At 38.2% G+C, this 26,608-nt stretch overlaps 1 protein-coding gene across 5 annotated transcripts in view; it reads right to left on the bottom strand.

The window, feature by feature from the left end:
- Positions 1-2,133: 2,133 nt before the first annotated feature.
- Positions 2,134-26,608, bottom strand: part of LOC132142453 (POU domain, class 2, transcription factor 1-like) — a 149,141-nt gene continuing 124,666 nt past the window's right edge. For all 5 annotated transcript variants that reach the window (XM_059552335.1, XM_059552333.1, XM_059552337.1 and 2 more), the window contains exons 9-14: positions 15,223-15,362; positions 8,052-8,237; positions 4,676-4,757; positions 4,311-4,587; positions 3,563-3,648; positions 2,134-2,531 (exon numbers count right to left, since the gene is read on the bottom strand). In XM_059552335.1, the coding sequence (XP_059408318.1) occupies positions 2,260-2,531; positions 3,563-3,648; positions 4,311-4,587; positions 4,676-4,757; positions 8,052-8,237; positions 15,223-15,362 (1,043 nt within the window). In that variant the 3' untranslated portion in view covers positions 2,134-2,259. The remainder of the gene's footprint in view (positions 2,532-3,562; positions 3,649-4,310; positions 4,588-4,675; positions 4,758-8,051; positions 8,238-15,222; positions 15,363-26,608) is intronic.

Consider the following 26,608-nt stretch of genomic DNA (forward strand, 5'->3'; position numbering starts at 1 on the left):
TAAAAAAAATATTATTAATAATAATACAATTAAATATACATTAATCTGATAACTGTCACTTACATTTTTGAACATAGACTTGAAAGTGCATGATCCAAACCTACATTTTTATAATGCATGACTGAAAACATTTTGTAACATGAGTTTGATGTACCATTTTCATGGTAATGCAATGTTTGATTTTAAAATGGGTTTCAAAGGATGAATTGTGAGATTTTAAGTTTTCAAGTGATAGATCATGTCTGATGATTTCTAAAGTGTGATAGAGAAAAAGGCAACAAAGAATACTTTTTTTTTTTTTTGACAAAGGTCGAACTGTTATGATGTAGGTTTTTGAGGTGCACTCTTGGCATAAATTAATCTATTACTTTTCCTACATAATTTACACAAACGATATCTATAAAATATATATTTAGGAGTCTTAGACCTTTCCAACTATATATTGTTTGTCATGATTAGATTAGGATTTAATTGTAATATAGTGAAGTAGGCGTCCCGTATACGGGACAGGGTGACAGTTGTTAACAGGTTAAAAAAAACAACAACAAAAACAAAAATGAAGGGAAAGGGCAAGGCAAAGAGAAAATGAAAAATCTTTTGTTTTCACGCTGAAGTGTATTTTTGCTTTGGGAGCCACAACAATAAAACAAATTTTATATATATATATATATATATATATATATATATATATATATATATATATATATATATATTTAGTGTGTTTTTCGACTAAGGATGAAAAGAAACAGAGGGTCGGCAAAAGCTGATGGTTCTTTGATTTTCATCCACATTCTCATTCTTGCAGAAAATAATAAAGCCAGTAAACATGAAACTAAAGTGCAGCAGCTCGCACACAATCACGGATATACATAATATAATAATCTACAAAGCATGAGACAAATGTAAATGACTGAGTGATATTAACAGATCAATGCTGCCTCCTCGTTTCAATATTTTTGTGTGTACAAATACAGAAAATTATCAGAGGAAAGAAGCTGAAACGGTTCAAACTACATGTGCTGATAGTTCCATCTTTATGTTTCTCACACAGACTGTTGGAAAGCAGATAAAAACAACGAGATGTCAATGAAACATGTTAAAACATGCCATGAAAGCTGAAGTTAAAAAAAGCAGTTGCTTTGGCAAAGAAACAAATAAAGTATAAACGTGTTAAGAGAGACTGTACACAGTAGTTCTGAGAGCAGAGTCTTCAGCTGAAGATCTGTGCATCACAGAAAGCAGCTTTAACATCAGTGCTGGAGGTATTTCTGACCTCTGACCCCTGCGCTCATGCACACGCTACATGCCTCCGTCCGGCCACGGGAAACTAAAGTAAACGAAACCAAACAAAACAAAACAAAACAGAGACTGGCTTTGGTTGCAGCTTCTTTTGTGATTCTGTTCGCTGTTATTCTCAAATGACTCAAAGCGTCACTGGTAACAGCACATCAATAACGGCCACATGCAACTACAGTCTGAAAGAAAAACACTTATATTTGGGGAAAAAAATTAAAGAGGCTAATTACTGCAACATCGCGCAGCTTGTGTCATCATGAGATTCACACGCTGATCAGATCGATCCATTCACAGGCTTCAAATCACTAGAAACACGGGAAATAAAAGTTCAGCATCCAACATTTCATATAACAGACATACATGTGAGGTGGAATTACACACAGATTTAATATATTCAGATTCGCCGCTGATTCACATGAAAACTACAAATAGAATCAATGTTCAAACAAACATGTCACAGCAGAGTTCATTTACATCTCTCACAGTTGCAGCACTCGCTGAGATGGATTATTACTAGTTTAAAGCCTTCTAACCGGATTTTTTTAAAGTGATGTTGAGTTAGAATACTAATTTCAAAAGTCATCTGATAGAACCTCCACCCAGCGCTGCAGTAATTTGCAACATAAAAGATCTGAAATGCTTTTTGAAATCATCTACAATCAGCCCATTTCACAGAGCTGCAAATAAAAACACAAAACCTTGTAGAAAGTCAATATAAACTGTTATGTGAAATAATCTCTCATGAAGAATCAGAAAGAGTAAAATTTTTGGTTAATTTTGACGTTAGTTTAAGAAATAGATTGAAAAATAAAGTTAAATCCTGACCGTTTCTGAAAAATAAAGTTAAATCCTGACCGTTTCCTAAAGCAATCAAATGCGTGACAGACATTCGGTTGCAGTAAGTACTAAGCATGTCAGAAGCATTTTTGGTAATAGCACAGGATTGGACCAAGCCGCATGCGCTCACTGAGCCTTCGAGGCCAAGGCAATGCTCTTGGTTGTCGTGGCAACAGAACTTTGCTGCAAGTCACTGGCCAGCTGCAGGTTGAAAGCTCCGCCTCCAGCCCCGCCTGCTGACAGCAGATTGGATGGTAGTAGAGAGAGGCTGGATGGGTTGAGGAAGAGGGGCGTGGTCACCAGACTGGGGGCAGAGCTTCCCGCACTGGTGTTGGCGAATAGCAAGCCGGTGTTTCCATTAATGGAGTTCAGAGGCAGAACGCCGCCCGAAGCCAGAGCTGACGAAAAACACATGGAATATATTTATATGGCACATTAAGGCTCTCACTAACAATAATTTTGATAATGGAGTCATCGGTCGATTATTCTGACGATTAATCAGATTTTTTTTGTGGTAATAAAAATAAACCCAAGCGAACAATAGACTTTAAAATGACTTAAAATACATATATAATAGCAATGCGGCAATAATAATTGGTTCAAATAAACTATAAAAAGAAAATAATCAAACATAACCGTTAAAATACAAAGTAATAGAACAATACAATTATAACTTTGTATTTTAGCAGTGGCCTTATGATTGTTTTTCCATTTTATGGCGAGATCTAATCCTTGATTGATATTGACCAAACAACATTTAATTCAAAAGTCCACATAAACTTTAATATTTGGCTACTTCTTTCTTATAAAAATGCTACAGCCACTATCATCGAAACATGCAAACAAGAGGGAGTGTTCAAAGTTTAAAAACTTTAATTTTGTTACAAGTTATTTTATTTTGAACATATTTACAAAGATAATGATGTATTCTTCTGTGTTGGCGTAGGTTTATAAATTATTTACCTTATAAATATGATAGAATGGTGCACATTGTTCCAAGATGAACTATCTATTGTGAATGGAGCCATTCTGAGATGCATGCATATTAAACCCACAGTGTATATATTTATTTAATTGAATCACAGCTTTTGTGAATTCACACTAGCACTATGCTTTATTATGGTTTTTAAATGTTTTAATATTTCATGCAGCCTTAGAAAATGGTCTATGTAATGCTTTTCATGGCTTCTTGTCCGTGGAATGTGCTACTTCCAGTATTTTGCCAGTTAATTGACACAGGAAAAATGCAATCAAGGAATTTTTAATAACAGAGTACTTGAATTTAATCAAGGAATCATGGCAGCCCTACAGTGCATTGCTTCATAGCAGCTTCACAAAAAAATCATGGTGTTAATGTTTATAATGTCTTAATTTCTTCATGCCTTATAGTCACATTAATTAGATTTGAGATGAACAATAATATAGTTACCCTGGATGGTGGCCAGTGCATTGTTGTTCATCAGCACAGGACCAAAAGCGTTTCCCAGAGCAGGAGCCAAACTCAAAAACGCCCCACTGCAAAAAACAGAAGCAGAAATCATCTGTAAAGTCAGCCGTCTCTAACACATGTCCCAGTCAGACATGTCCATCATCTCTGTGCAGCAGCGTTTACAACTAATTAGATTTAACTGTGGGAGTATTTTTTATCGTCAACAGAGTGACCAACAAAACCTCAGATTAACATGAAAGAAAAACGGTCTCGGCCACATGAAAAATATTTATATTTTGCATTTTCATGCTGTCATTAAGTGTATGTTTTTGGTTATTTGTGTATGTTTTCTTTCCACTAGTCTGAACAAGTCTGTCTGGAGCAAAATGAACCAAAATATCAAAATTTAAAATAGTCACCTTTATTAAAACAGATAAAATTCAAATAGATAAAGTGTAATAAAATTGTATTAAATAAATCAAAATGAATAAATAAACTTTAAATAAATACATGCATACTGGATTTTTTCAATAGTCTAAAAGAAGACATTATAGAAGCAAAATACATCAAAACCTCAAAATTGAGCAGTGCATGAAAAACATGGGTTTTGCCCGCAGTGTCTTGACTTAAGTAAAATATAATTTCTTATTTTTTTATCCTTTTATTTTGGTGTGAATTGTGACATGGGATGTCTTTCACGAAACCTGTCCATAATACCACACACACACACACACACACACACACTCACCCTTGCGTCAGTTGTGATGGCGTTATGATTGTTGGGTTCAAGCCTGTGACAGCAGTCAGATTAGCACCGCCCAGTCCTGTACCTGTCACCAGCAGCTGCCCAGCCCCCTGCGTGACTGATGTTGCCATGGAAACTGGCTGAGTGGCAATTTCCTTTTTTACGGTGGTGGCGGACGGGCTGATCGAGTGTGACGTCACGGCAGGGGCAGATGTGGCCACAGCAGGAGCCATGGAGATGACAGATGGTGAGTTAGACATCACCTGACCCAGAACTCCACCTACAGCCGAGAGAAAGTGTCCCATGACTCACAAGCCCACATCAGGAATATTGAGGAAGAAAAAGTTGTACTGGCCAGAGGGACGCACCACTGAGTGTGAGGTTTGAGATGCTGTTGTTGTTCAGAGGAACCACAGAATTGACAGTCAGTGTGTTTGTGCTGCTGGACACCTGAACACAAACAATCATTCATCAATAATCAATAAGAAAACACTTCACATGCAGAAACACTCTACAGATTACAGCATCATACACAAAATAGCTGAGGTTGCAGTCGTGCTGCAAGTTTCTAGGAAAAAAAAATATAAAAGTGATTTTTCTGACAAAATTGGGAATTCTGATTTTAAATGAAAAAAGAATAAAATAAAAAGTTTAATAATTATGTGATAATCACACTAAGCCATATGGTGATTTTGTTTTATTTTGGTTAATTGTGCAGCCCTAGTTAAAATAGGAGACAAGATGGTGACGCGAACACATCGCAAAGCTCAGCGTCTTACCAGATTTCAGAAAATAGTGTTAAAAAACACTACATAGATCACCGCGGAGAAGCAGATCACTCGCACCGACCGAAATTGTTCAGCATTGTCGTAGAGATCATAAACAAAGACAGGAAAAGCGTGGAGGGCTGCATGCTAATCTAAGGCTAAACCCACATCCACCAGCTCTGCCCAGCATCTCCCTTTTCCAATGTACGCTGATGAAAAAGATGGACGAACCAAAGACCTGGACCCTCACACAAAAATGGCTAATGGACTGCAATGTTATGTTATTCACTGAAACATGGGTCTGTAATGATGTCCCAAACAGTGTGGTGGATGGACGCTCCTTCTTCAGGGCTGACAGAGTAGCAGCAACCTCTGGCAAAAACAAGGGTGGTGGAGTATACATTTATGTAAACAAATCATTGTGTACAGACTCTGTCATTGTTGATACCTACTGCTCTGCTGATCTGGAGTTCCTGATTATCAAGTGCAGGCCATTCTATCTACCATGTGAGTTTACTTGCATTGGTGCTGCTGCAGTATATGTACCACTGGACACTAATGTGGCTATGAAAGAACTTTGGGCTGCTATTAGCAAATTACAAACCTTGCATACGGATGGAGCCTTTATTGTTGCTGGGGACTTTAATCACTGCACTTTAAGGTCTGTTCTCCCTAAATTTCACCAAAATGTCTACTGCACTACAAGGGGACATAAAACATTGGAGCATGTATATACCCAGATCATCAAATGTGTGAAACCTACAATTAAAATTTGTTAAAATCTGTCTGGAAGGTGCTGACTCCACTCTTCAACATCAATTCCAGCAGAGAGGTTCGCCTCCTGTTCAAAGCAAGAGATGCAGCCTTCAGGTCTGGAGACCGGGAGACTTACAGCTCAGCCAGAGCCAACCTGAGGAAAGGTATCTGCCAGGCCAAACTCACATACAAACAGAGGATAGCAAAACACTTAAATTCTTCAGACCCCCGGCATATGTAGCAAGGCATATAATCTATCACAGACCACAAACCACTCAGCACTGTGCCTCCCTCCAGCTCTGCCTCCCTCCCTGACGAGCTCAATCACTTTCATGCTCGTTTTGATAAAAATAATAAGGAGGTCTCCCTCAAAGCTGAGCATCAACCCAATGAACTGCCTTTCACACTCCCCACCTCGGATGTTTTCTCCACTCTGTGTAGTGTGAATGCATGGAAGGTAGCTGGCCCTGATGAAATACCAGGCTGTGTGCTTAAAGCCTGTGTGGAGCAGCTGACTGAGGTCTTCACAGATATTTTCAATCTATCCCTGGCCCAAACAACTGTCCCCACTAGTTTCAAAACCTCCACCATCATGCCAGTACTAAAGCACTCCACTGCCTTGGTCCTCAATGACTTCCATCCTGTCACACTCCCCCATCATTGCCAAATGCTTTGAGAGGCTGGTTGCATCCCACTTAAAATCCTGTCTCCCTGCTACACTAGACCCATTCCAGTTTGCCTATCGCTGCAATAGGTCAACAGAGGACGCCATCTCAATGGCACTTCACTCTACCTTCACCCACCTGGACAGTCAAAATACACATGTGAGAATGCTGTTCGCTGATTTCAGTTCTGCATTTAACACCGTAATCCCCTCTAAGCTCAGCCAGTTTGGAATCACCACATCCCTCTGCAACTGGATTCTAGATTTTCTGACTGACAGACCTCAGTCTAAGTTAAGTTAGATAACCTCTCCTCCTCCATCATCACCCTGAACACTGGCGTGCCACAGGGCTGCATACTGAGCCCTCCTCTGTACTCCCCATTCACCCATGACTGCGTTCCTGTTTATGGCTCCAACACCATAATCAAATTCGCATATGACACCACGGTGGTAGGTCTGATCAAAGATGATGATGAGTCAGCCTACAGGGATGAGGTGCAGCACCTGGCTGTGTGGTGTGCCACCAACAATCTGGAACTAAACACCCAGAAGACAAAGGAGATCATTGTGGACTTCAGGCAGACTAGAAGTTAAGCACACACCCCCATCTACATCAATGGAGCTGTAGTGGAGCATGTACGGAGTTTCAAGTTCCTTGGCATCCACATCTCTGATGACCTCACCTGGTCCCTAAACACCTCCAGCCTGGTCAAAAAGGCACAGCAGCACCTTTACATCTTACGGAGCTTTAAGAAAGTTCACCTGAATCCCAGGATCCTTGTGGAATTGTACCACTATACCATTGAGAGCATACTCACAAACTGCATCTCAGTATGGTACAGCATAGGCTCTGCATCTGACCGCAAAGCACTCCAGCGGGTGGTAAAAACTGCTCAACGGATTATTGGTACCCAGTTATCTACTATTGAGAACATTTATCACAAGCTGCCTGGGAAAGGCAAGGAACATCATCAAGGGTGCCTCTCATCCTAACCATGGACTTTTCACCCTTCTTCCATCTGGCAGGCGTTACAGTCTCCCAGGCCGTGACCCTTCTGAACTCCACACCACCAATCTAACCTGCACCTGCTGTCTTACTGCACTGGTCACAGTACTTTACATACATGTATTTGCACTACTTACTGTATATTTTGCACAGTCAGACACTGTAAACTGTCTAAAATTGTTCCTGTACAAAGCACAGTAAACTATTTCTATAAAAAAACAATACTTGTTTATAAATACTATTGTACACTCAACCAACTGTAATTATTACCATTGTCTTATGTTACGTTAGATGCTAACTGCATTTCATTAGCTCTGTACTTGTACTCTGCATAATGACAATAAAGTTAAATCTAATCTAATCTATTTAGACCTGGATTGTGGGGGATCTACTGATCTCTTCAGTGAGGGCTTTCTGACCCAGATGTTCATCACCATTAAATTACTGTGTTAAAAAAAGCAGCAGAATAATGTCAGTAATGAACATGAATGAAGACAGTAAACAGTGTCACATGACTGCAGGATCTGTAATTACTCTGGTTTAGGACATACTGCTGTGGTGGAGCTGCTGTAGATAGTTTTAATGGCTGATCCAGGCGATCCGCCGATGCTACTGGGAGGATTGATCCGTTTCTCCTTCTGTCTGCGGTTACAGAACCAAACGCGTACCACCTCCTTCTCCATGTTGAGCTGATCCGCAATCAGCGTGATCTCCTCTGATGATGGCTTTTGACTCTGCTGCAGATGAGACAGAAACGCTCAAATGTAATCTTTGTCTCATTAGCGTTTATTACAGATAACAGCTAATCACCAGTCTTACCTTAACATCTACTGCCATCCACAGTTGCTTGCTCTTTTGTATTGTTTAACATGTAATTTTACGTAAATTATTCAAAAACGCAGTAGAATTTGTTGTGGTAATTTACTGCAGTGTAAAGCAGTATAAATCAGTGTTTCTCAACTGGTGGGTCACAATACCGTTCTTAGTGGTTCACGGAGTGTACAGTCAAAGCAACAACAAATAAAAAATATTTCTATGTGTTTTTCTGATGCGAGAATGTTATTTTGAAAAACTTGTGTAATTTTTTTGCAGTGTCAGTAAAGACTGAGAAAAATGTGCTGTCCCAAGATGTTGTCAGGCTTAATGTCAGTCCCATTATTCTCTCGTTATTTGTGTAACTTATTAAATAAAAAGTTTCACCTCAGAAAAATGAACCATCCTGTCAGACGTTATACTGTGCTTGTAGCATACACTCTTCAATTACATGCCCAAAGAGGCGTCGCACACTGTATATCATTTTACTAAAGTGCAAATGAAACTACTTTTATTTCACACGTTGCATGCTTGTGAAGTACCAAAACAAAACTGGTACTTTTTGTGTTAGCTGGGAAGGATTTGCATGAAGGTATGATATTAATTCTATTCAGGAGCAGTTTTCATGTTTCATTAGAAGTTCATAGTATTGGTTTTTCACCATGGTAACTGTTATTTCCATAACCCAAAAATGCCATGTTATTTTGACTTTGTTTTATTTTGTATGTGTTTAAATGACTTGTGTGTGTATTTGTATGTGTTTAAATGGTGGCTAATTCCAACTTAATTGTATTAACAATAAATAGTTTGGGACTGCTATTTAATAGCCTTACCTTAGAGGCTGTTTATTAATCATTATTAGATATATTCTTACAATTTATGTCTATGTTTAAAGGGGTCATATGATGCGAATTAAATTTTTCCTTTCTCTTTGGAGTGTTACAAGTTCTTGGTGTATAAAGAAGATCTGTTAAGTTGCAAAGACTAAAGTCTCAAATCCAAAGAGATATTCTTTATAAAAGTTGATATTCTGCCACGCCCCCCTAAAATGGCTCATTCAAACATGCCCCCAACATGTCTACGTCACTATGTGGAAATATTTGCGTAAAGCCGCCCAAATGTTCATTCAAAGAAAGGCGGCATGGTTTCAATAACCACAGTTATTGTTGAAGTAGGCATGTCAGGTAGATTCTGCGTCTATCTTGTCGAAAGCAAAAGCACTTTATATTTGGCTTTCTGAAAATAGATGCATTTAGGAATCTTTAAGATTACTTACAACAGAACAGCAAAGCATTTTATGGACGACCGTTTGTGAACCTAAGACTGGAGGTAATTCTGAATTTGCTACGACAATCTGGGCTTCTGAATCAGCTATAACCCCGCCATTTTTAAATAGTTTGGCTAGAGAATCCATGATATACCTATTACTATTATGGCAACTCGGAAGAATACGCCGTGGTCAAACGAGGAGGTGTTTCATTCATACACTCGATTTCCTCCATTGTCCTGTGTGTGTGGGTAGCGGGTGTGTGTTACGTTGAAGATTACGGTCACGGTAGTTTCCTGCGGCGTCACTACCAGGTACTATTGTGGAGGTACTATCTGCAATGGAAACGGAGCGAAAAGCGTGCAGAGACAAGACGAGACGAGTCGAGCTGGTACTGGTAATGGAAAAGTGCCAAAAGGCCACCAAAGAACCAAAGATATAAGGGACCAATATAAGCACATATGTGACCCTGGACCACAAAACCAGTCTTAAGTCGCTGGGGTATATTTTTAGCAATATCCAAAAAAAATATTGTATGGGTCTAAATTATTGAGTTTTATTTTATGCCAAAATTCATTAAAATATTAAGTAAAGATCATGTTCCATGAAGATATTTTGTAATATATCAAACCTTAATTTTTGATTAGTAATATGCATTTCTAAGAATTCATTTGGAGAAATTCAAAGGTGATTTTCTCAGTATTTCAATTTTTTTGCCCCCTCAGATTCCAGATTTTCAAAAAGTTGTATCTCAGCCAAATATTGTCCTATCCTAGCAAACCATACATCAATGGGAAGCTTATTTAGTCAGCTTTGATAAAATTGATACTCAGAGGTGGGTAGTAATGAGTTACATTTACTTCGTTACATTTACTTGAGTAAATGTTTTGGGTAACTAATACTTTTTTGAGTATATTTAAAGATGGGTTATTTTACTCTTACTTGAGTAAATTTTTTGGAAAAAATCTGTACTTTTAATTCGTTACTGTGGGCGACGCTCCTCTCGTTACTTTATCTTAATGCAATAAATGTTATAAATGCTTCAGTTTATTCCAAACGCGCCGTCTACTTTTTTCTGGGCAATGAGCGATGCTCATTTGCGAATGATTCATTCTTTTGAGTCAACTCTGTTCAAAGGCTTGATCAAACCAGTTGGCAAACGAGTGGGTTCATGAATCAGTTTGAATGATTCGTTCAGTTCCCTGCCGCATGCACTGACTCTGAGCGTCTGAAGTGGTTCACTCATAGAGTTGTAACGTTTAACATCAGCAGCGTTGAAAACGTGGCTATGGAACTGCATTGAATTGAAAGCAAATCTGCAAAGGCTATTTGCTAGCGATGAAGATCTTTATTAGATGAACATCGCGTGTGCTGTCTACTGTTCAACAGGTAATAACTTGGGCTATATTCGATTACAGTACACGATACCCGTGACATTAGTTTGTTGTACGTGTGACTTATAACAGAAGGGAACCAAGTTGAATGCAGCTTCCAAAAGACAAAAAATAGCCGATTAATATTTTATTAATACAATCACACCGGCGTGAGTACGTTCAGCAAGTCATATCATCAGCTGCTAAATTCAGATGTGTGTTCGCTGGCTGGCGCTGAGCCAGAGACAGACGCGTTTTTACAGCAATGCTCATTATAACCAATCACCAGTGTTGGGGAGTAACTAGTTACATGTAACGGCGTTACGTAATTTAATTACAAAATAAATGTAACAGTAATCAGTTACAGTTACTAAGAAAAAATGAGTAATTAAATTACAGTTACTTATGAAAATTGTAACGATTACAAAGAGGATTACATTTGAATATTTACACACATCCACATACAGCTTATTTCTTTCCCAAATTGCACTAAGACATATGGCCCATAATCTCCGAGACGCGGAAAACATATTCGTAGAATCGAGTCATAAAAATGGAATTCAGCCTATAACGCGGACGCAATATGCCACATTTTGGTCGAATAAATCAAAAGTAGGTCAGTACACTTGAATCAAAACCCGAAATGGACTGATGTCTGTGAATATTAAGCCGCAAAAAGACTGAATATGAATCCTGCACGTTCTGCGTGTCTGTGGAAATCAGGCGCTGACTGGACATCGGGAGAACCGGGACTATTCCCGGTGGCCTGGCAGACGATTTGGCCTTCTACTTTATATTGTTATTGTATAATTGCAGGCCGAATATACTAAAGCGATTATTTCCGAATCCGCCATTCGATAATTAAATCTCTAATAAATCATGAATCGGTTAGTCGTGACTGGCAATGGTTGGGCTCGCACGCTCTCCGCGCCTCCGATAAACGGTTTGGATCAGACTCCGAGTAATCAATGCGAGAGAGAGAGACCGGAGTGAACTGTGTAAGCGCACAGCTGGAGCAGAGAAGCGGTGCAGGTCAGTTTCATCTGTAAATATGCTAATGTAGTTTTGTCTTTGTTTACTTAGTCAAGCAGCAGCAGCACATTGCTCACAATCACTCAAAATACTGTATAAACGACGTCATTATTATCTTTTGTAAAGTTACAGTAGTAAGTTAGCAGACAAATCATCATATTTTATCATAGGTTTAGGGGGAGCTAGTGGATACAAAAACACAACCCTTAGGAAAATTAATATAGCCTATGGTATGGCACTAACCGTGGTTTAACTATGGAATTTGTAGTAAAAAAATACAAGTGGTAAATCATTTGCCAAAAAAACAAAATTGCACTTACAAACATGGTAAAAGTCAAATAAAAATCTTCAGTATTAAAGTCATGAGAGGATGGATGGATAATGGAAGTGAAGGTGCAGTTCAGGAGAGAACTCTTAATTACGTTGCAAGTCCCCCAACCTAAGGATTCAAATCTTTTTGATGTCAGGTCCAAAAAAAAAAAATAGGGTTGTCCATGTTTCAGAATGGGTTGTGGGTGTATGAGTGTGAGATTTCCCAGCCTATTTTTTTCCCCAGTCCGCCCCTCATGGAAATTAATCTCTAGAACAGTCACTCCATGAGCATTTTTTACTTATTTTGAGAAACTATCATCATATCATATACAAAGAGACAGCAGTGTTTCAAAAAGACACCAATGTTTCAGGAGTTTAGTACACAAAATAGGACACATGCTTATTAGATAACCGTATTTGAGTTGATGTATATGCTTTAATTTTTTTATTAACTATTTTTCCCCAAACCATTGTTAGATGCAGTTAGATGCCTGTAGTTATGCAAAGATTTGGTTTCAAAAACAGTATCTATAAACTATTTCTTTTGATTTTAAATCTGCTTTGAACTTCAGATCAATCTCTAAGTAAAAGGCAGTACTAAAGTCTGATTGTGTGGTGGATGTGTTCAAATGTGATCATCTTAATTTAAGTGATGAAGGATGGTGAAAGTCTGACAGTATTGAGCACTACTGTTAAAGTTAAACCTGCATGGTGTAAAATGGTTGAAGATGATTAACAGTTGCAAATTAACATTCATTAGAAATTTATAAAAGTAATCAAAATGTACTCAAAAGTAATTAGTTACATTACTTTATTAAAGTAATTTAAAAAAGTTACACTACTATTACATTTTAAATAGGGTAACTTGTAATCTGTAACCTATTACATTTCCAAAGTAACCTTCCCAACACTGCCAATCACACACGATTCTGTTGAGCTTATGAATGCAATGGCCAATCAGAGGTGTTCAGATGAGTCATCGCTAAAATTCTGGTGCTTCCTTCACTCGCTCACTGACTGAATACCTCTTTCTGGCAAATACTCTTGTCAGAAACAACAAAGTGCAGATGTGTGTACGAATCTGTAAATAAGATTTCACAGTGTTAACAGTTTCAGTGATTTTAATGGGAGTTTTTGAGAGTGACTGAACTCTAGACTCTCAGTGAAAATGATTTTTGATAATGTAAATGTTATTTGCTCTCTTTATGAACAATGAAAGATTAGTAGCTGTTTTTATATCACATTGACTTTCAATGTTAAATTCACATTTAATATAAAGTCAGTCGTATTAAAAATATGTTATGGCATGACACCTATATCTGTTGCTTAAGTAAACAGGCAGATGTTCTGTAACTTAACAGTCATGTGAGGAGTTTTCTCTCTTCTCTGTGCCAGAGGTTATTTATACATATATAATACATACTTTAAAATATAATTTATTTCATGATGCAAATCCAAATTTTCATCAGCTGTTACTCCAGTTTTCAGAGTTATGATCCTTCAAAATATAATTCTGGAAACAGTTTTGATGCTTAATATTTTTTTGGAACCTGTGACATTTTGTTTAGGATAATGATAAAAAGAACATCATTGATAGTAAATCAACATATTGGAATGATTTCTGAAGGATTATGTGACATTTAAAGACTTGAGTAAAGGCTGATGAAATATATATATTTATACACACACACATACATTACATACATGTTATCTATATATCTAAATAAAAATAGGCTCAGTATATATGACCCAAAGTAACTAGTAACTAACTACTTGAGTAGATTTTTTATCCGATACTTTTTTACTCTTACTCAAGTAACTATTCAGACTAGTACTTTTACTTTTACTTGAGTAAATATTTCTAGAAGTACTTTTACTTTTACTTGAGTAGAGTTTTTGGGTACTCTACCCATCTCTGTTGATACTTGAGACTGGTTTTGTGGTCCAGGGTCACATATGAAAGAAAAAAATATCAGAATTGAATAGTGTGTACAGTGCAACAGCAAAGAGCTTTTTTACATTTTAGAAATGTCTGTTCCTGTGCATAAATACAATGTGCAATCAGCGCGTCAAGAGCAAACATACATGCATTATTATAACGCATTTACTGTACGACTCCTGTACGCCACCGCAATCGTCTTTATCTTGATTGCAGTCTTCATCCGTAAAAACTTTACTAGCGAGACTGGTTATCCAGTCCAGAAAGCGTTGTTTGTGTATTATCTGGCCATACAGGTGTGGGATGTGTTGACAATTTGTTCAGTCTCTACTTCACACAGTGGGGACATGTGAGGGCTCATGCTTTTCAGAGACAATATGACAGAGCTCGTGTTTTAAAGTGAAACACACTGGAATGAATAATTCACTGAAAACGCAATGCAAGTCTCTGTTCTCTCTGCAATCTCTGATGTAATCAGCAGTGTTTACTTTATAATAGCGCTGTTTTGGATGAATTGTTTGAATGCATTTGCTTACTGGATCATTGGACTGAATACTTTCCTGGAGTTTAGCAGCTTAAAATGCCATGATCGCAACTAGAGAAGCAAAATTGGGTAAAGGGTTAGAATAGAAATTGTGCTTCAGTAATTTTGCGTTAAATTATTTTACCGTATTAAGGATTGTACAATTAATTGCATGTGTTAATGCTTTAACGTTGACAGCACTATTATATGTGTGTATATATATTAAAGTGGGTCAAGGCTCGATGACCATGGGAAAATATGGGTCCCATGGACAAACCTGTTACACCACTGGTGTAAATGACTGTGTCACAGTCAATAACATTTCACTAGCAAACACAAATCTGCAGCTCACTGTTATGTGATGTTGTTACAACAGTAACCAGGAGGGGCAGAGCTCAGTGTGTGTGACAATGTGGTGAATGCTGAGTTCTGATGCACTCTAGTGGTCAGGAGACATGCTCACCTCCAGGAAGCTCTTCTCTAAGGCAAGACGGATGCTGGTTTCGATGCTTGTCCGCTTCTTACGCCGCCGGTTCAGACTCTCACAGAGACCCGGAGACATTTCATTCTGACTCGACACCACACAATCAGCAGACATGTTCTCTGAGGAAGAGCAGAGATGCTCATGAAAAAAACTTACAGATGATCTCAAATAGACGTAGGACTGTGCAATCGTCAGTAGAACACAAATAGAGATTTTTTTTTCTTAAACCGTTGCAGTTTGTCAGTCGTATAATATAAGTGGGATGGGAATCACAGCTTTGAGAGTCATAAAACATGCACAAACAAAACCAAATTAAACCCCATGGCTTGTGCATTAGCATTTTTAACCTTATTAGATGTATGCATGATCTTCTATGTCACAGTCTCACGTTAGATCAAATTACCAATCAAATTAAATTATTATCAGTCTTTGCTCTGCAAAAGCGACATAGAAGAGATTTAAATGCTGGAGCAGCATTTAGATGCATTTACACTGACTGTTTAATGCAGCTCAGAGGTGTGTTGAACACATTTACAGTGTGCGTTTACATGTTCATAAATAATATAATGAGCAGGATTATTATACTTTAAAACTCAATCCCTGATATCACAGATATCACACTATAGAGACTGTGTCTGTTCCCCGAACTAGAAAATACAAAAAAACGTCCAAACCAAGTTAAGATTAACAATTTAATTGAGATTCAACAAATAAAAAACAGATGCAATATGGATAAACAAATGATAAAGCTTGGCTTATTGAATATCAGATCCCTTTCTACGAAAACACTTTTTGTAAATAATATGATCACTGATCATAATATGGATGTGCTCTGTTTGACAGAAACCTGGCTAAAACCTGATGATTACATTATTTTAAATGAGTCCACCCCCCAAGATCACTGTTATAAACATGAGCCGCGTCTAAAAGGCAAAGGTGGAAGTGTTGCTTCAATTTATAACAACGTTTTCAGGATTTCTCAGAGGGCAGGCTTCAAGTATAACTCGTTTGAAGTAATGGTGCTTCAAATAACATTATCCAGAGAAACAAATGTTAATGATAAATCCCCTGTTATGTTTGTACTGGCTACTGTATACAGGCCACCAGGGCACCATACAGACTTTATTAAAGAGTTTGGTGATTTTACATCCGAGTTAGTTCTGGCTGCAGATAAAGTTTCAATAGTTGGTGATTTTAATATCCATGTTAATAATGAAAAAGATGCATTGGGATCAGCATTTATAGACATTCTGAACTCTATTGGGGTTAGACAACACGTTTCAGGACCTACTCATTGTCGAAATCATACTCTAGATTTAATACTGTCACATGGAATTGATGTTGATAGTGTTGAAATTATGCAGCCAAGTGATGATATCTCAGATCATTATTTAGTTTTGTGCAAACTTCATATAGCCAAAATTGTAAATTCTACTTCTTGTTACAAGTATGGAAGAACCATCACTTCTACCACAAAAGACTGCTTTTTAAGTTATCTTCCTGATATATCCAAATTCCTTAGCATATCCAAAACCTCAGAACAACTTGATGATGTAACAGAAACTATGGACTCTCTCTTTTCTAGCACTTTAAATACAGTTGCTCCTCTTCGCTTAAGGAAGGTTAAGGAAAACAGTTTGACACCATGGTATAATGAGCATACTCACACCCTAAAAAGAGCAGCCCGAAAAATGGAGCGCAGCTGGAGGAAAACAAAATTAGAGGTATTTCGTATTGCTTGGCGGGAAAGTAACCTATGCTACAGAAAAGCATTAAAAACTGCTAGATCCGATTACTTTTCTTCTCTTTTAGAAGAAAACAAACATAACCCCAGGTACTTATTCAATACAGTGGCTAAATTAACGAAAAATAAAGCCTCAACAAGTGTTGACATTTCCCAACACCACAGCAGTAATGACTTTATGAACTACTTTACTTCTAAAATCGATACTATTAGAGATAAAATTGCAACCATTCAGCCGTCAGCTACAGTATCGCATCAGACAGTGCACTATAGACCCCCTGAGGAACAGTTCCACTCATTCTCTACTATAGGAGAGGAAGAATTGTATAAACTTGTTAAATCATCTAAACCAACAACAAGTATGTTAGACCCTATACCATCTAAGCTCCTAAAAGATGTGCTTCCTGAAGTCATAGATCCTCTTCTGACTATTATTAATTCCTCATTGTCATTAGGATATGTCCCCAAAACCTTCAAACTGGCTGTTATTAAGCCTCTCATCAAAAAACCACAACTTGATCCCAAAGAACTAGTTAATTATAGACCAATCTTGAATCTCCCTTTTCTGTCCAAGATACTAGAAAAGGTGGTATCCTCACAATTATATTCCTTCTTAGAGAAAAATGGTATATGTGAGGATTTCCAGTCAGGATTTAGACCATATCATAGTACTGAGACTGCTCTCCTTAGAGTTACAAATGATCTACTCTTATCATCTGATCGTGGGTGTATTTCTCTATTAGTTTTATTGGATCTTAGTGCTGCATTTGACATAATTGACCACAACATTCTTTTGCATAGACTTGAACACTTTGTTGGCATTAATGGAAGTGCATAAGCATGGTTTAAATCATACTTATATGACCGCCATAAGTTTGTAGCAGTGAATGAAGATGTATCATATTGACCACAAGTGCAGTATGGAGTACCTCAAGGCTCATTACTAGGGCCGCTACTCTTCAGGCTTTATATGTTACCCTTGGGAGATATCATCAGGAAACATGGTGTTAGCTTTCATTGTTATGCTGATGATACTCAGCTCTATATTTCTTCACGGCCCGGTGAAACACACCAATTTGAAAAACTAATGGAATGCATAGTCGATATAAAAAACTGGATGACGAGTAATTTCTTACTGCTAAATTCTGAAAAAAAAAGAGGTGTTAATTATAGGACCTAAAAACTCTGCTTATAATAACCTAGAACACTGTCTTAGACTTGATGGTTGCTCTGTCAATTCTTCGTCATCAGTTAGGAACCTAGGTGTGCTATTTGATCGCAATCTTTCCTTAGAAAGCCACGTTTCTAGCATTTGTAAAACTGCATTTTTCCATCTCAAAAATATATCTAAATTACGGCCTATGCTCTCAATGTCAAATGCAGAAATGTTAATCCATGCATTTATGACCTCAAGGTTAGATTATTGTAATACTTTATTGGGTGGTTGTTCTGCACACTTAGTAAACAAACTACAGCTAGTCCAAAATGCAGCAGCAAGAGTTCTTACTAGAACCAGGAAGTATGACCATATTAGCCCGGTCCTGTCAACACTGCACTGGCTCCCTATTAAATATCATATAGATTTTAAAATCTTGCTTATTAGTTATAAGGCCCTGAATGGTTTAGCACCTCAGTATTTGAATGAGAACTTGTTACATTATAATCCTCCTCGTCCGCTGCGTTCTCAAAACTCAGGCAATTTGATAATACCTAGAATATCAAAATCAACTGCGGGAGGCAGATCCTTTTCCTATTTGGCCTACCTAACATACATCCCGAATTCCGGAAAAGTTGGGACGTTTTTTAAATTTTAATAAAATGAAAACTAAAGGAATTTCAAATCACATGAGCCAATATTTTATTCACAATAGAACATAGATAACGTAGCAAATGTTTAAACTGAGAAATTTTACACTTTTATCCACTGAATTAGCTCATTTAAAATTTAATGCCTGCTACAGGTCTCAAAAAAGTTGGCACGGGGGCAACAAATGGCTAAAAAAGCAAGCAGTTTTGAAAAGATTCAGCTGGGAGAACATCTAGTGATTAATTAAGTTAATTGATATCAGGTCTGTAACATGATTAGCTATAAAAGCTTTGTCTTAGAGAAGCAGAGTCTCTCAGAAGTAAAGATGGGCAGAGGCTCTCCAATCTGTGAAAGACTGCGTATAAAAAATTGTGGAAAACTTTAAAAACAATGTTCCTCAACGTCAAATTGCAAAGGCTTTGCAAATCTCATCATCTACAGTGCATAACATCATCAAAAGATTCAGAGAAACTGGAGAAATCTCTGTGCGTAAGGGACAAGGCCGAAGACCTTTATTGGATGCCTGTGGTCTTCGGGCTCTCAGACGACACTGCATCACTCATGGGCATGATTGTGTCAATGACATTACTAAATGGGCCCAGGAATACTTTCAGAAACCACTGTCGGTAAACACAATCCGCCGTGCCATAAGCAGATGCCAACTAAAGCTCTATCATGCAAAAAGGAAGCCATATGTGAACATGGTCCAGAAGCGCCGTCGTGTCCTGTGGGCCAAGGCTCATTTAAAATTGACTATTTCAAAGTGGAATAGTGTTTTATGGTCAGACGAGTCCAAATTTGACATTCTTGTTGGAAATCACGGACTCACGGAGACCTTCCAGCATGTTATCAGCGTTCAGTTCAAAAGCCAGCATCTCTGATGGTATGGGGGTGCATAAGTGCATACGGTATGGGCAGCTTGCATGTTTTGGAAGGCTCTGTGAATGCTGAAAGGTATATAAAGGTTTTAGAGCAACATATGCTTCCCTCCAAACAACGTCTATTTCAGGGAAGGCCTTGTTTATTTCAGCAGGACAATGCAAAACCACATACTGCAGCTATAACAACAGCATGGCTTCGTCGTAGAAGACTCCGGGTGCTAATCTGGCCTGCCTGCAGTCCAGATCTTTCACCTATAGAGAACATTTGGTGCATCAAACGAAAAATACGTCAAAGACGACCACGAACTCTTCAGCAGCTGGAAATCTATATAAGGCAAGAATGGGACCAAATTCCAACAGCAAAACTCCAGCAACTCATAGACACACTCTTGCAGTTTAAATCTAGATTAAAGACCCATCTTTTTAACCTGGTTTACACATAACACACTAATATGCTTCTAATATTCAAATCCGTTAAAGGATTTTTAGGCTGCATTAATTAGGTAAACCGGAATCGGGAACACTTCCCATAACACCTGATGTACTTGACACATCATTAGAAGAATGGCATCTACACTAATATTAGTATGTTTCTCTCTTATTCCAAGGACACTGTAGCCACCAGATCCAGTCTGTATCCAGACCAGATGGTGGATCAGCACTTAGAAAGGACCTCTACAGCCCTGAAAGACAGCGGAGACCAGGACAACCAGAGCCCCAGATACAGATCCCATGTAAAGACGCTTTTATCCAGCGACTTACAAATGAGGACAGTGGAAGCAATCAAAAACCACAAAAAGAGCAATGAAATATAAGTGCTATAGCAAGTCTCAGTTAGGTTAACAGTACACGTAGCATGGGCTTTTAAATAATATAATAAATAAAAAAACAGATAGAATAAAAAAAAAAGAATAGAGCAAGCTAGTTTTAGAGGTCTTTACACACACACACACACACACACACATATACATACATACATACACATATACATACATACATACATATATATATATATATATACACACACATATACATATATATATATATATATATATATATATATATATATATATATATATATATATATATATACATATAATGATATTTGGGTCGCGGTCGGTCGGGTCGTTTGAAATAAAGATGCCAATTAAACTTTTCTAATTTAAATAGTACTAGACACAATTTTGAAATACATAGGCCTACACTTTATTGGCTGAATATCTTGCGCGAAGATGACGCACGAGCTCGGTCTGCAGGTAGAGATGAAGGCAGCAAGAGAAAAGGTGAAGATGCTGTTTTTGGTAAAACATGATTTTGACGACTTCATTAAGATTTGTTTTATAGAAAACTCTTTTTAAAAGATTTTTGTTTTGTATAAATTGTATCTTAATTTTGATCAATGTTTTATCAATCAATTGCCCGTATTTTATAAATAAGAAGCAAATATAAAGCAGACAATGTAATGAGGCGCCGGCACGATCACTTGCATTGCATGTGAACTGGAGGGCGCCGAAACTCAGCTTGTGCCTCACAGATTTGAGAAATATAGGCTATATATTACAAGCTTGAAATGTCTACTTTTAAATGAAAATATTCAAACCAAAATAAATAGGCTACTCTCTGATTATGTAATCCATATGAAATGAGCATTTCTCTCTGGCGTGGCGAGTCCGCATCGTCAACTTGATCTTTGCAGTGACACAGAAAACACCAGTTTATTACTAAACAATTAAATGTCTCCTTGCATATTTTCGAACCAGCAGGCCATTCTGGGTTGAGCGAGACCCCACGGAATGAGCAAGCGGAGCGTAATATATGGAGAAATGCATTCTCCACTCACGAGCTCTGGGCCCGGTTCCCCAATAATGCTCACACTTAGCGCGCTAAGAAGACTTGAAAGATATATCTTACCAAAGTTGTTTAGATTCTTAAGTGTGTTCCCCGAAGTGTCCCTTAGGAAGCTTCTTAACACGCTGCCTCTTACGTCCGACATTACAAGAGCGCTGTCCCGAGTGAAGGTGCTGAATTAGTTGGCATTGATTGCTCAGGAATCGATTTTTCACTTGACGCGAAGGTGCATTACAGCGTTAAGAAAGACAACACGTTCTATGCAAATGAAACATTCCTCAAATTATTACAGTAACATTTATTTTAACAGTTTAAGTTATCAGTAGAATATAGACTATAAATTTAATAATCAAATGGTCAGTAATATGTTCACACGATATGTTGTGACTGTTAGACGAACCGGGTATCCCTCGCTAATCATCCACTCTCCTTATCCCGTTGTGCCACTTGTGCCGCTTCTTGACATGGGTTTAACGACTTCTAAAAATTATTTAATAAACTTTTATATTAATGGTAAGGTACTTTACAATCAGAATTGATTGGCAAGCAGCCGCAGTTACTTCTGTTTAATGCGGTATTGATTGCCATTGGTTAATGTTTTCAATAAAAAGCAACCTATGAACAAAGAGAGATAGTTAGATACAGATGGTCGGGATGCAACGTATAAAAGTGCACCTAGCTTAGACCGTAGCCCTCTCTCACGACCTTGATGTAGCTCCCTGTTGCAAAAAACCTTAGCGCTGCAAGCAGCTGGACTTCAGGGCTTAATGCAAAATTCCGCCGAGTTAGCCTGGCAAGCGCAGATCTGAGAAGGACCAGCAGCTCCATAATGAGTTGTCTCGGGGAGCGAATTTTTTTTTTAATATAGCCACGTCAGGCAAAATGTCAAAAGGGCTTAAGTTTTGCAAAAAAAACTGAAATGGCCCGCAGCCGGCACCGTCTTTGATTCAATACAAGGACACGTTGGATCGATAGTTTGTCATTTATTGGACACCACCATGCTTACCCATTTATAGATAGATTATCCATTTAGAGCCAAATTGTTTGCAAGACTTTCATTATCAAAAGTGATTGCCAATTCGCTTTAATGACATTACGAAATAGCCTAGGCTAATTACCACCATATTAGTTCTGATACCAAAAAAAAGTCAATTCATAAATAGGCCTGTATCCATTGCGAACATATTTATTATTAGTCTTAAAATGTCAATAACATAAAATGATTGTTGAGCCTCAACATACAACCCGAATTCCGGAAAAGTTGGGACGTTTTTTAAATTTTAATAAAATGAAAACTAAAGGAATTTCAAATCACATGAGCCAATATTTTATTCACAATAGAACATAGATAACGTAGCAAATGTTTAAACTGAGAAATTTTACACTTTTATCCACTTAATTAGCTCATTTAAAATGTAATGCCTGCTACAGGTCTCAAAAAAGTTGGCACGGGGGCAACAAATGGCTAAAAAAGCAAGCAGTTTTGAAAAGATTCAGCTGGGAGAACATCTAGTTAATTGATATCAGGTCTGTAACATGATTAGCTATAAAAGCTTTGTCTTAGAGGAGCAGAGTCTCTCAGAAGTAAAGATGGGCAGAGGCTCTCCAATCTGTGAAAGACTGCGTAAAAAAGTTGTGGAAAACTTTAAAAACAATGTTCCTCAACGTCAAATTGCAAAGGCTTTGCAAATCTCATCATCTACAGTGCATAACATCATCAAAAGATTCAGAGAAACTGGAGAAATCTCTGTGCGTAAGGGACAAGGCCGGAGACCTTTATTGGATGCCCGTGGTCTTCGGGCTCTCAGACGACACTGCATCACTCATCGGCATGATTGTGTCAATGACATTACTAAATGGGCCCAGGAATAGTTTCAGAAACCACTGTCGGTAAACACAATCCGCCGTGCCATCAGCAGATGCCAACTAAAGCTCTATCATGCAAAAAGGAAGCCATATGTGAACATGGTCCAGAAGCGCCATCGTGTCCTGTGGGCCAAGGCTCATTTAAAATGGACTATTTTAAAGTGGAATAGTGTTTTATGGTCAGACGAGTCCAAATTTGACATTCTTGTTGGAAATCACGGACGCCGTGTCTTCCGGGCTAAAGAGGAGGGAGACCTTCCAGCATGTTATCAGCGTTCAGTTCAAAAGCCAGCATCTCTGATGGTATGGGGGTGCATAAGTGCATACGGTATGGGCAGCTTGCATGTTTTGGAAGGCTCTGTGAATGCTGAAAGGTATATAAAGGTTTTAGAGCAACATATGCTTCCCTCCAAACAACGTCTATTTCAGGGAAGGCCTTGTTTATTTCAGCAGGACAATGCAAAACCACATACTGCAGCTATAACAACAGCATGGCTTCGTCGTAGAAGACTCCGGGTGCTAATCTGGCCTGCCTGCAGTCCAGATCTTTCACCTATAGAGAACATTTGGTGCATCAAACGAAAAATACGTCAAAGACGACCACGAACTCTTCAGCAGCTGGAAATCTATATAAGGCAAGAATGGGACCAAATTCCAACAGCAAAACTCCAGCAACTCATAGCCTCAATGCCCAGACGTCTTCAAACTGTTTTGAAAAGAAAAGGAGATGCTACACCATGGTAAACATGCCCCGTCCCAACTATTTTGAGACCTGTAGCAGAAATCAAAATTGAAATGAGCTCATTTTGTGCATAAAATTGTAAACTTTCTCAGTTTAAACATTTGCTATGTTATCTATGTTCTATTGTGAATAAAATATTGGCTCATGTGATTTGAAAGTCTTTTAGTTTTCATTTTATTAAAATTTAAAAAACGTCCCAACTTTTCCGGAATTCGGGTTGTACAATAGTTTGACTTGTACTGCGCTGCAATGATTTCTAAAGACAGAAACTTAGCAAACGTTTTGGGGAACCGGGCCCAGATCGGAACAAACCCGAGCCTCAATGTCTGCTGAACAGAAACATCAAAATAGACATAGCCAGACTAGACTATTTTAGAACAAATTATGAGCTTATTGACAATTTTTTTTTATAATTCTTGACAAAATTAGAATATATTAAGGATTTTTTTTTTGCCTAGTTCCTACGTCTATGGCCCAATGACGCTATGATGAGCATTTACTACTTTAAAAAAATGCGGGTCAGGAAGCGGGTCAGGTACAATATTTTCTATTCCTTTTTTTGCGGTCCGAGTTGAAAACATTGGTCGGGTGCGGGTTATTTGCCATTTTGTAGGCAAACATCAATGCCTTGAATTTTATGCGAGCAGCTATTGGAAGCCAGTGCAAATTGATAAACAGAGGTGTGTATTCTTTTTGGCTCATTAAAAATTAATCTTGCTGCAGTGTTCTGGATTAATTGTAAAGGTTTGATAGAACTGGCTGGAAGACCTGCCAAGAGGTCATTGCAATAGTCCAGCCTGGACAGAACAAGAGCTTGAACAAGGAAATTGTGTACATCAGAGACACAAGCGTCTTTCAAGCAGCATACATCGGTGTTGTGCATTTTGACCAGCTGATGGGAATATTATTCTTAAAATGCATTCTGTAACAATATACAAACTTCATAATCAAGGGAAGGAGGCGGCGGGAACCGGCGGACAAATCAAATGAGACTTTAATAATCAAATAATGACAAAACAGCGCGACAGCCCCTCGCGGACGACTGCCGCGCACAATTAAAACAACAAACAAAAAAAACCCAGGCCTGGTTCTCTCTCGTCCCTCACAATCATCGCTCCTCTTTTATATCCTTCCGATCTCCTCCGTGGGATGCGAGACCGGCGAGTGGAGCAGGTGTCGCTCATTTCCCAATCACTCCACCGGCCTCGCTCTGTTCCCACGGCTCTCATCACACATTCACAACTCTGAATAATTTGTAACATATAATTATTTACGGTATTTAGAAGTGCCCATGATAACAATATCGTGCATATTAATTACCGTGATATATCCCATTACCGAATACTGGCACATGTCTAGTACAGGATGACTTCACTGCATTGTGGGGCAAATGGACGGGGACATGTTCTGTAAAATTCTGGACGAGAACCTCCTTCCTTAATCTTCACATTGATCATCAACAGATCCCTGGAGCTGTGTGAAGTCCCCTCCTGCTTCAAACACTCCACCATCATCCTTGTACCCAAGAAACCAAAAATCACAGGACTTAATGACTACAGACTAGGGCTGTGCAAAAAATCGAATGCGATTTTCATGCACATCTCACCAGTAAAGACGCTCCTGTAATTAGAAGTATATCTCCAGTATGTGCGTTCGGATCAGGGTTGCCAGGTTTTTACAACATATCCTGCCCAGTTGCTTCTAAAAACTAGTCCAAAACTAGTCCAATCGCGCTTCGAGGTGGTTCCCCCGATAAAAATTCCTTCCCGGGGTTAAAATATACGTTTTTTCTAGCAGTGTTGCCTTGGTAACAATTTGCATTTTAGGGGCTAAATATCACGTTATTTGTATTGGGGTCGCTTCGACCTGCGGACATGAAAAACAACCTCAGACTTGGCAACACTTCAACTCAAAAGTTAAGAATGTTATTGATGATATTGCTCCAATAATAGTCAGTAAGAAAACAAACAGACAGAAATCAGTTTGGAGAAGATCAACAGCAGTTCAGACTATGAAAAGACAATGCAGAAAGGCAGAGTGGATGTGGCGGAAGACAAAACTTGAAATTCACTATAGCATCTATAAAGACAGCCTTCATGCTTTTAATGTGAAACTAGCCACAGCTAGACAGAATTTCTTCTCAAACCTTATAAACAGTAACTTAAATAACACTCATACTCTTTTTGCCACTGTTGAGAGACTGACGAACCCCCCCAAGTCAGATTCCCAGTGAAATGCTCTCAGACAGCAAATGCAATGAGTTTGCATCCTTTTCTGAGAAGATCATCAATATCAGGAAGGCGATTAGCACATCCTCAAGTAATGCAGAGGTCAGACAGATTAGGCCACAATATCAAAAAGATACTATGTCTATTTTTGAAGCAATTGATAGCAAAATTCTGGAAGACATAGTGCAGCACCTTAAATCGTCAACCTGCTATCTTGACACACTTCCCACATCTTTTTTCAAGAGTGTG

The sequence above is a fragment of the Carassius carassius genome, chromosome 6 (genome assembly GCF_963082965.1).
Source record: "Carassius carassius chromosome 6, fCarCar2.1, whole genome shotgun sequence".
Lineage (NCBI taxonomy): Eukaryota > Metazoa > Chordata > Actinopteri > Cypriniformes > Cyprinidae > Carassius > Carassius carassius.